This window comes from Hemitrygon akajei, chromosome 15, assembly GCF_048418815.1.
Source record: "Hemitrygon akajei chromosome 15, sHemAka1.3, whole genome shotgun sequence".
Taxonomy (NCBI): Eukaryota; Metazoa; Chordata; class Chondrichthyes; order Myliobatiformes; family Dasyatidae; genus Hemitrygon; species Hemitrygon akajei.
In genome coordinates, this window is record NC_133138.1 from 39,301,163 (window position 1) to 39,313,650 (window position 12,488).

Here is a 12,488-nt window from a genome sequence, read left to right on the forward strand (position 1 = left end):
ACCTGAATGACAGCAAATAACATTTAGTGGGAAAAACGTTATGTCATAAGATAGAAGCACTGAACGCTTGATGTTTCCAGTCAGTGTCAGAAATAAAATCAAAGGGCGAGGCTTAACATTTACACCAAGGACACATTCAAAAACTAGTATTGCTATAGTGACTTGCAGAATGCATGATAATTAACGGAATGTTTTTTTTGTATATCACGATCGTAACGTAGGGTAGTCATGTTTCATTCGTATAGAAATAGTAATGAAATATAAATTGGTTGCTCAATATTGCTCATTTATCTATATAATCTGTATTATTTATTCATCTTCGGAAAACTTATTTTTCTTCGGGACTGTGGTGCAAGGCAGCATTTATTGTCAATGTCCAGTTTGCCCTTGAATTGATTAATATACAAGACCATTCCGGGTTATTATATTCATAATATTATATTAATAACATATGGACTTCCACGGCTCCGATGATGGTTGTAAGAAGTAGGAGGCAATTTCATTTGTTACGCTTCTTTCTCTGTCTTCAAAATTTGCAGTACTTCTGCAACTTATACTTGACCATCAGCTCATATATGAAAAATTAATCTGCATTATGGCAGAGAATTAACTCCCAGATACGCATTTCGGTATCTGGAGGAAACTCGAAAGGAAAAAATGTGCAAACTCCTCTCAGGCAGCTGCAGAAATAATGACAGAACACGGTTCCCTGCAACCCGAGAGTCAGCTACAGTTACTGTCGCGCCACCTTGCGGTTTGTAGGGGAAATTCATCAGAGGGAGTAAATCCGTTGCTCTGATCGACACGACTCTCTTATTTCATATACATATCTTTGTTCGCGCAGCAAACGAAACTATGCTCTCCCGAACTACTCAACCGCTAATATTCTTCTTAATGTTGGTATATGCTGCTAAAAAACGTAACAGTGCCAAACCCTTGCAATGTCAGCTTCCTGAACATAGATGGGACAAATGCTTACAACCGAGACACACACTGGCATGCTCAATCCCAACCTGGTAGCTATATCGCTTGAACAAAATCTTTATTTATTTGGTCATATTTTAGAAGCTATGCTCTGACAGTTGTGAAGTAAGCCGGGTAATAAACTGAAAAGGCGTACTGGTCTGCTCGTTCTGTAGGGTGTAACATGACATATGGAAAAAAAAAGATAACATTATGGAGACGAAGCTGCAAATGTTTCAACAAACCATAACAAATGCCTCTGATAAATTTCTTTGTCTGAATGATATTAATGGAAGAAGTGGATTTCTGTAACAGGTTCTTGTATTTTTGTGGTAGACAACATTACGATCTGCCGTTGGTTCGGATTTCCGGATAATTAACTCAATTTAAATTTTACAGCTTCTTATTTAGATTTAGTACAGAAATCTGGATCATTATTGATTAACATACGGCTGCGGTACCTTACCCTGTGATGTTTCAAGTGTAACGGATTGAGCAAAAGGAAGCATCGCTAAAGTTCTTACCTAAGAGTGGAACATTTTGAAAATACGTACGAGGAGATCAGATATTCATGTAACGCACACAAAATTCAGGAGAAACTCAACAGGTTAGGCAAAATCTATGGAGGAGAATACACTGCCGTCGTGTCTGGCCAATATCGTACATCAGGACTGGAAAGAAATGAGCTATAGCTCGAATAAGAATGTGGAGCGTGGGAAGGAGTAAAAGATGGCGGATGATAGATATGGCCAGCTGAGGGGTAGTTGGCTGAGTGGCTTAGGAGTATGAAACTGGAAAATGATAAGTGGAAGAGGTAAAGGGCTGAACAAGAGACAATAGAGGAGAAGATATTGCACCACGGAAGAAAGTGAAGGGAGTGGGTAACCAAAACGAGATGATAGGCAAACGAGAGGAAGAGAGAGTGAATGGATATCAAAATGGGGAATGAAAAACAAGGAAGGATGGGAGAGTAATTATCGGAGGTTGTACAAATCAATGTTCAGGCCATTAGGTCGGAATCCATTCAAGTTGAATATGCACAGTTTTCCTCGATGAATATGGCTTCATCGTGGCAGTGAAGAGCGCCATGGACAGATATGTTTTCATGGGAATGGGAAGTCGAATTGAAACCTGAAAGCCGAAATGAAGGCTAACCTGAAGGATATCCCACATTTTAAGTCCAACAGAACGAAAGTCCTCGACGACAGGGTCCGCGCAATTAGCGTCGGGTCTCACCGATATAGAAGAGTCAATTAAAAGATGGATACGTCGGCATCGCAACGGCCTAGTGCTGTTTCCAGATCTGCACACTCTTCTGAATTCACGGGAGTTAACTTATTCATTAACAGCCTGGGACTGTTGCTCCTGGCATATTATAAATTAAACTAAGTGCACTCTGGGAACTATTGCTTTGATGTAGATCTGAGCGTGTTTAAATCTGAACTCAACAAGTGACACTGAAGTCACTTTCTCTGAAAATCAAATCGGTGGTTTTGACGTCGTTTCTGAAATCTGCAGTTTTACAACGAAGTTGTTAAAACTGAACAATTCCAACCCGCAGTTCAAACGTGGATCTATAAAATATCAACATTACCTCTAAATAATCTTCTATTGCAGTTTAAGAATAAATGACGCCGAGCCTTCGTTCTTTTTGGATTTCTGCAAGTATTTTTTACTTAGCCTAGGATTTTTATTTTACCATATATATGACGAAATTTTAGAATCAATAGTATCAAAAAAGGATTTGGGAATAAAGATTGGAATTGCTTGGAAAAGATATAAAAATTAGGTAAGATATCATTTTAATAGCATTGATTCGACCAATCAATCATATAGACTGTAAGGGCGATTTAGTAAGCGATTGTTTAACCTTGTCTATTAAAGGTAAAAAAAAATGACGTTAAATAAATCCTAACACCTAGATTAGTAAAATAATCCGTAACCATTCTAAATGGTAAACGCCTATAAATTGGAACTTGCATATTTAAAGGGAAAAGTTCACTTTTATTAAGATTCAATTTATAACCAGAAAAGTTACTAAACTGAGCGAGCAAGGATATGACAGCAGGAATGGATTTCTCAAGATTCGAAATATATAATAACAAATCATCTGCAGATAATGATAACTTGTGTATCATATTTCCGCGGGAAATGCCAAATATAGAAGGTGAGTCATGAATACCAATAGCTAATGGTTCCAGGGCAATACCAAATAGCAATGGGCTAAGAGGACAATCTTGCCTAGTGCCCCGAAACAACTGAAAAAAAGGAGATCTTATATTATTGGTAAGTACCGAAGCCGTAGGGGCATAATATATCAATTTAACCCAAGATATAAATAGTGGGCAAAAATTAAATTTCTCAAGCGTACTAAATAAGTATAGCCAGTTAACTCTATCGAACGCTTCCTTGGCATCCAATGAAATAACACATTCTGGAGTTCTAGCTGATGGAGTATAAACAATATTCATTAATCTCCTAATATTAAAGGACGAATGGCGGTTTTTAATAAATCCGGTCTGATCAACCGCAATAATTCAAGCTAATATATTCTCCAATATAGTTGCCACTATTTTTGAAAAAAAAACTTAAAATCTACATTCAATAAGGATATAGGCCTATATGATGCGCATTCAGTGGGACCTTTATCTTTTTTTAGGAAGTAAGGAAATAGAGGCACCATAAAAATATTGTGGTATTCTATCTATAAATAATGTATCCTTAAAGGTACCAAATTTAATATTTTATTATTGGGCAATTAATATTCCATGTTTAATATTTTGGACACAAGATGTGGATATTAACGTCAGTCAACAATGGGTTAATCTTGAATGTAATTCTGTACAAGAATTTTTATTGACTTTCATCTTAGGGACCTCGCTTCCTTTTTTTTTCTAAATTGAATAAACAAATGGTTAATCCAATAATTAAACATACATTTCGAACATAGTTTCAGTTTCGTAAATTTTTGGCCTTGAATAAATTTATTTTATCAAGTCCTATTATATCTAATCTTCTCTTTCAACTCTCTCTCATGGATCAAGCCTTTTTGGTTTGGAAGACAAAGAGTATAATATGTTTTCGTGATTTATATTTAGATAACTGATTCAAGTCTTTTGAAGAGTTATCTAATAAATATAATTTGCCCAGATCACATGCTTTAGATACTTACAGATCAAAGATTTTTTAAAACCGATGTTACCTACTTTTCCGATTTCATATCCAACTGATATCATGGAAAAAAAGGTTTAAACCCTTATCAATAGCGTTTAATAGTAATAATTTACGATATGATTATGAATATACAGACAGATATATTCGATAAAATTAAAAATGAATGGGAGAAATAACTTCAACTTTCCTTAGCTTTAGAGAAATGGGAAAAAAATTCAATTAGTTATCTTTTCTTCTATTTGTGCTAGATATACGTTGATTCGATTTAATGTGGTACATAGGGTTCCTATGTCTTAAGATAAGTTAGACCGTTTTTACTTACATATAAATCCGATTTGTGATAGATATCACTCTGAGGTAGCCTGTCTGACTCATTTGTTTTGGTCTTGTCCTTCGTTGAAAAAATTTTGGAAAGATATTTTTGATAAATTCTCAACAGTTTTGCACATTGATTTACAACCTCAACTTATTACTGCAATTTTAGGCTTACTAATGATTGATCTCCCCTCTGCAGCTCGGCGGATGATTGCATTTGCTACTTTAATGGCTAGAAGATCTATTGTATTGAATTGGAAAGAGATAGATCCTCCTACTACATCTCAATGGTTTTCTCAAACCATATCCTGTTTAAATTTAGAAAAAAAAATGTTAGAAGTGGTACGTTTGATTCCTTGGTTAAATTTGAAGAAACTTGGAGGACTTTTATTCAATGCTTTCACATAAGGTAATTTGACTTTTTCTGATTCCTTTATATTACCCATTAATTTGAGCAGAGGAGCGGAGTTGACGACACTAATATTTTTTGATGTAATAGAACAGCCCAGCTTGTTATTTTTTTAAGTTTAGGTTTAGTTGTGCTTAGTTTAGTCTAGTTTGTTTTTGATTTTTCAATTTGTCTATTTTTCCCCATCTTTTCATTTTTTTCTTGTATCTTGTTTATATCAAGGGTTTGGGAGGTCTATTATATGGTGTTACCTATAGTTTTTACTCATGTGTTAATTGCCAACAATATAATCTCACTCCCTCTGTACTATTATGACCGTTATGCATCTGTTTTTGAAAAAAAAATCAATAAAAAGGAAGAAGAAAAATAAATGACGCAAGCAAGCATTGGTTCACAGGACAGTTCTCTTTCAAGCCCTTCCTTAGTTAGTTCTCCTTCTTCAAATTATCCGAGCGTCATAGCCCTTCAGACTTTATGTCCTCATTCTCAGTGTATTCTCAGTGTAATGTCTTATTCTCTTGTCAAAACTTAAGCTAACTTATGAGGCCTCTAGTGCTAAATTGTGGCAATCATAATGTGGTATAGCGCATAAAAATGCTGAGAAGCACAGCAGGTCAGACAGCATCGAAGGAGAGGAGTAAGTAGTGGACGTTTCGGCCCAAGATCCTGAAAATGAATAAACGACGACTCGTCGATACCTTTCCATAGGTTCTGCCTGACCTGGTGAGTTCCTGCAACATTTCGTGTGTTTCTATTGATTTTAAGAATCTGTGTGCTTCCCCATTTCCTCATCTTCCTACCGGCATTATTTAGACCTTGCCACGAAGTAGACCTTTCCACAGATCACAACATCCAACCAGTTCTACTTGTCCTTAATTCCTGGTCAGTAGTTATTGACAGTTCGTGGCAGTTGTTATTGACATGAATTGGCACATCGGAATCGCTGCAGACTGGGCCTCTGTTTTACTCAGAGAATAGAAAGAAATGCGATCGCTGTCTTGATCATGAAGTTTACAAAGACGTGGGACAACAACTAAACACATGCACACACACAGACACGCATATTTCCTATACGACATGTGGAAAAGTGTGGTTTCGTATCAATGACAGCAGCACAAACGCTTGCCTTATTCAGAGCAGTTGATGTACACAAAAGTCACTCTGTTTGGCTACATTCGCAACATTCCTATATTTTTAGAACACTAAATTGGAAAGTCATTAAGACAAGGCGTTTAGGAAATGACTTTTTTAGATTAATTTTCAAATGTAGGTTTAGATGGGCTCACAATTCCATCTTGCGAAGGACTTAATGTACCATACAAAAAAAAAGAGAAATGCAGCCAGGTGGTTAAGAGTTTGTGTTAACCGCAGCATTCCGGTTTATTCCTATATTTCCCCACATGAAGCACCTGTGCTAGGATGATTAAAGCCGTGCAAAACTGATAAACATCAGTCCATGTACAATCCCTGCAACACGCACCTGTCCCTCAACAAAATGAAATTATACATTTAAATACGATTTTCACACAACAAATGATCTCTGATTTTAACATCTTGAATATGACCACCTTGAATAATGCAGCCTAAAACCGAAGGAGGAATATTCAGATTTGAAGGTGTAGCCGTCCAATGAAAGAATTGTATGGTTTGACATTTCGGAGAAGAAACCTTGTGCATTACAGTTACATTCGAAGTTATAATGATTCTGCTTCCTTTGGTAATTCAATCAACACGTGGCCCAGTGAATGCAGAAATAATTTTGCTGGCATCACTCTTCCACCAGTTAATTAATTCCACTTCAAAATACTATGTTGGTACAATTTGGTTTACTAGTATTGATGCGCAAAACAAACATCACACTATTCCCAACACATTCCTTCAAACGTAGACAACAAAGAACCAACAAATCGTTGTTGACGATTCCAGTACAGGGATCAAATAAACGTGACGGGGGCATAACAAAAGTGAATGCAAACTGTTTATTATAGGGTCTCGGCCCGAAACGTCGAAAGTGCTTCTCCCTACAGATGCTGCCTAGCCTGCTGTGTTCTACCAGCATTTTGTGTGTGTTGCTCTTTATTATATCCTAGGATTAAATTGCACTGACTGTGAGGAGGGGGCGATAGGTGTTGAGACTGTCACTTTTTGATGCAGGCAACGCGATTTTATATAGTTCATGTAAAGGAAAATGTAGAACGTCGGGATGGATTTAAAAGCATTCAAATATATTTGCATTACACTTCATGAACTCTAATGCAGAGGAAAACGTCGATGACGTTGAGCCAGGTTCAGGTAGAATATCAGCAAAAATCTGGATCTACAGGCTCAATGGACCTTTTCTTTGGGTATGATAATTCATGCACACTGCGCTGTGTAATGCATTGCTGCATCACGTGTCAATAAGACATAAGGGAAAGGCAGAATACGCTAATAATTAGGACTTACATTTGCTCTTCTACTATGCTGTTACATTTAGTCTGTTCTGAAACAAGTTTTCCAAAAAATACATAGCAGAATTCATCTCGCAACTCCATAAAATTTTCGGAATTTCTTTAATGTGCAGATACCTTACCACGAATACTGTCACATTCAGTTTTTTTATATATTAAAAAAATCTCCATAAACAACGAAGTAGAACCCAATGCGCGACTTGATATGGATTCTCAGAATGCTTTTCAATGTGATGCTCGGTATTGAAGTACGAGATCTGGATCCATGCACAAAATTACCTTCGATTTTTGATGCACAGCTTTATAGAGTGCATTCAATGACTGGTCGTAGACTTCGCTGCATGCCGAAACAACACCAATTCCGGTCGCTGGGATTACAGTTAAGGGGAATTTTATTTTGACCACATACAGTAATTCATCGCGCGTAAGTAAAAATAAACAAATACAGAAGCGAGATATTTCCTTAAAGACAACGCTTACCACGATTCACAATCATGAATATATTTAATGTTTCACCAAAAAGTCAATCATGACCTTACCCGATCATTCTAGTTTAGCATTGAGCCTGAGACGTCGGTGCGCTGCGTGGTTTCAAAAAGAGAAATTCACTCTTAGCTGATTCTGGAGACAGACACACAGAGTAATGGTGTGAATCTGTCACGCGGACTAAACGACCAGTTCCAGGATAGCGTAAAGTTTCCTGCATCGCAGGTGTTCTATTAAACGTATAGTTTGAATCTGCACAAGTGGAAGTATTATAGTCTTGGAAGGTGCTCGTATTTTGCTTGCATTTCAAGCCAATTAGTAGAAGGATAAGCCCAAGAAAGAGAACGGAAGTGCAACTGAAAATGATTATAAGATAAATATTTAAATCAGTGAATTGTTCAGAACTGCTCCTTAAGTTACCGGCCTCAGTCACTGTTTCAGTGATATTCTCTAAAACTGTAATATGAATTGTAACCGTGCTGGAGAGAATTGGCTGTCCATTGTCCATAACCAAGATGAGAAGCGAATGCGAAGTAGCATCTAACTCCAGAATTTTGCGCATTGTTCTAATTTCACCTGAATCTTTTGCAATGTTAAACAAACTGGGATCGGTAGCTTTTCTCATTTGATAAGACAGCCGTGCGTTTTGCCCAGAATCCGCATCAGTTGCTATTATTTTGGTGACCAAGTAGCCAATGCCCACTGCTCGGGGCACAAATTCCACTGTTGATGATGCAGGCTGTGCCGAAGGTGAAACAATTACCGGTGAGTTGTCATTTTGATCCAGGATGATAATATTCACTGTAGCGGTGCTGTTTAGCGGTGGCACACCAGCATCACAGGCTTCAACAAAGGTGCGGAAGGTTTTCAGTTGCTCATAGTCAAAAGAGCGCAGCGTGTAAATTGTACCATTCATAGAGTTAATACTGAGGTAATTGGTTACTAAAAAATCTTGATTAATTTTCCCGAGAAAGGAATAAGATACATAAGAATTCTGGCCCATATCAAGATCACTTGCAGTCACTGCGAAAAGAGAAGTGCCCGGGGAGTTATTCTCCGTTACATATATGTTGTACGATGATTGAGAAAACCGTGGTGCGTTATCATTCACATCTGAAATTACAATATTGATGGTTTTATTTGTGGACAGTGAGGGTGTTCCTAAGTCTCGAAATGTTATAGCTATGTTATATTCATCGACAGCTTCACGGTCCAAAGGTCCATTGGTAATTAACTCGTAATGATTACTTGATGACTTTCGAAGTGTGAAGGGGACGTTCGTTGGAGTGTCACAGTGAAAGCGTCCATTTTCTCCAGAATCGCGGTCAATTACGTTGATAAGCGTTATCAAAGTTCCAAGTGGAGCATTTTCCACAATTTTGTTGGTAATTGATCCAACTTTTACCTCGGGTGCGTTGTCGTTTACATCAGTTACTTTGATTATCACCGTGGTGCGTCCTCCCATTGCAGGTGATCCATGGTCCAAAGCTTGGACATTCAGGGTATAACTGTTCACTCCTTCAAAATCTAGCTCTCCTTCTACCCGAATCTCCCCAGTATGAGGTTCCAAACTGAACAACCCACGAATTTTCGGAGAAGTTAACTTACTAAAAGAATATGTTAGCTCAGAATTCAAGCCTTCGTCCAAATCAGTTGCTTTGACTGCCAGCACCAATGTACCTTGGGGGGCATTTTCCTTTATGTTTCCCTTATAAACTTCACGATCAAATACTGGTGGGTTATCGTTGAAGTCCACCACTGTAATGAGGATTTGAGTTGTACCGGATTTGTTTGGTATCCCACCATCAATCGCAGTAAGGATCAGCTGAAAAGCTGACTTCAGCTCTCTGTCTAATGGTTTTTGTAACTGTAACTCGGCATTTACAACTCCATACTCACTTCGCTGCGATTTTATGCTGAAATATTCATTGGAACTGATTGTGTACGAAACAACTGTATTTAATCCAACATCCGGATCTTCTGCGCTCTCTAGCGGGAATTGTGCTCCGGGTGTAACCGCTTCTGACATCTGCAAGGCAATGATGCTGTCCCGGAATACGGGAGCATTATCATTTATATCAATAATCTCCACATCCCCGCGGTACACCGCCAAAGGATTTTCTAGTATTATTTCAAAAGTAATAGTGCACACACTTACTGTCCCACAAAGAAGCTCCCTGTCCATTCTTTCACGAATGGACAAAATCCCATTATCTAAATTTACCTTCATGTACTGTCCGCCATTATCAGAGGTTAGCCGAGCTTTTCGAGCCTTTAGTTGTGGTATATTTAAAATCAAATCTTCAGCGATATTTCCAACAAAATCCCCTATCTCCATTTCCTCGGGAATGGTATAGCGAATCTGTCCATAAATCCGACCTGTTATACATCCCAGAATCATGAAAGCAATCTTCCGGAACGCAATGACATTATCGAGCACCGAATTCGCCATTGTTTTTTATTCAATTGTCTTCCAAATCTCGGCTTCTGGTAATTTAAAACGGAAAATTCGTCTTACCACTAAATGCTACAGTTGCAACAATATAACAATCTAATGCGTAAAGTCAACACGTTTGTCTTTCTTGTCTTGCATCCACAGTGCTACGCGTACTACTCGTTTTCTCGTCGATTCTGATCTTTATTTGTGGTATATGGGAGGGCTGATGGATCCACATCTGCGTTTAAGCTTGTTATTGGTTCACAGCGACACAACCGGTCCTTTTCAACAACTACATCAACGTTTCTTAAAGCATAACTGGCCTCATGTGTATTTAATAGTGTACAACTATAAATCGTCTTCTGATAAATAATCTATTCGATTTATTTTGGGAGTGATGTCCTCGAAGGTAGTGCTTCACTTTATATCAAATACCAGTTATAGACAAAATGCTTCACTTCCACTGCACTATCAACAAAATTTGAGACCATATGTTTGATCCAGTTCAAGCAACCACCAGTCGATCCCATTTGGACATCTCCACCTTTTAATAGCAATATTAATGAACACTTAATAATACTTAATGAATACCCAATGAACAAAAGAGATGCCAGGACTGCACAAACTGTCTTTTTTTGGTGAGAACAGAAGAAAAAATGACGTATCTGTACCTAATAAAGGTATGTTTAGAAATATGGTTAATAAAATATATTTTTTCCCTTTTTGTCATCTTGCATTCCACAACGGCATATAATCATTTTAAAAGTCATACAGTTATGCAGCACAGTAAAAGGCTAAATCTATCAATGCTAACCAAGAAGCTCGTCACATTTGTCCAGGATTTGGGTCAAATCCCATAAAATATTTCCAATCATTACAAGTTCAAGTTAACACTTCTGCTGGTAGCTTATTCCAAATGTGGACCACAAACGAGTATATGCTGCTTTTGGATTGTAAATTCCATACCCCCGACTACCACCTTAAACACATCCCCTCCAGTGCTGGATTCCGGCTTGAACACGGCTAAATCACTTAATATGATGGCTTCTTAATATGTTATTCAACATTCTCAAGTACACTGCTGTTCACTGTGAAATGCCTACCATGACTGTTCTACACAAACTGCAGCAGAACACGATAGTGTAGCGGCTGGGGTAAAACTTTAAGTGCTAGCGATGGAAAAATCAGGGTTCAATTCCCGCATCTACCTGTACGGAATACACATTATGCTGAAGGCAGCAACTATTGATAGGAATGAAAATTCGAGGTTTTAGGCCCAGACCTTCCAGCAGGGGGAAGAGGTAGAAGGCAGAATGAGACGGCGTGGGACGAGAAGTACCACAGGTTGTCAAGTGAGAGGTAAATCTTGGTGATGGGGAATGTCTGTGGGTTGGGGAAGGGAGTGAAGTGTGAAGCTGGGAGGCGATAGTTGGAAAAAATAGAGGGCTAAAGGATGAAGGAATCTTATCGGAAATGAGAGAGGTGGTAAGACAGTAGCCGAAATAGAAAACAGAGGAAGTACAAGAATTACAACTACAGATGTTAATGCCGTCATGTTTGCGGCTACCCAAACGCATTTATGAGGCGTTGTTCGGCCAAACTGAGCGTGGTTAGATCGTGTGTCAGTTGTTAGTAAATTGTCCTATGACTGTGTGGGTTTTCCTCCAAGTGCTCAGTTTCTTTCCGCATGCATACTGTTTATTACAAATTACTATAAATCGCACTTAGCACATTTAGACGGAAACTCATCATGTGAACGGTGTAAGTAACAAAGACAATTCAGTCAATAAAAAATCAGTCATTGAAAAATTATGTTGTTCATGCTGGAAACCTGGCGACATCTGCACATTGCAAGCCATGAGGCAAACGGCACGTTTCACTCCATGTTTCGATATTGATGTTTTAAAAAAACATCTTTTCTTTTCTATCATTAATCTCGACTAAAGCATTTTAAATGAATTCAATTTGCCTTTTCTCGGCCCATTTAACCAGCTGATCAACAACCCACTATAGTAAGAAACATTGAAAGATAGAAATACAGAAAAACTACAGCGTAGTTCGGGCCCTTCGGCCCACAAGGCTGTGCCGAACATGTCCTTACCTTAGAACTACCTAGGCGTATACATAGCCCTCTATTTCGTAAACTCCATGTACATATCCAGGAGTCTTTTAAAAGACCCTATCGTTTCGAACTCTACCACCGCCGCCGGAGGCTCATTCCATGCACTCACCACTCTCTGCGCAAAAAAAACCT

At 38.2% G+C, this 12,488-nt stretch overlaps 1 protein-coding gene across 1 annotated transcript; it reads right to left on the reverse strand.

The window, feature by feature from the left end:
* Positions 1-7,529: 7,529 nt before the first annotated feature.
* Positions 7,530-10,399, reverse strand: LOC140739582 (protocadherin gamma-A6-like). Its single transcript, XM_073067979.1, has one exon. The coding sequence runs from the start codon at positions 10,247-10,249 to the stop codon at positions 7,865-7,867; it is 2,385 nt and encodes a 794-aa protein (XP_072924080.1). The 5' UTR covers positions 10,250-10,399; the 3' UTR covers positions 7,530-7,864.
* Positions 10,400-12,488: the final 2,089 nt, after the last annotated feature.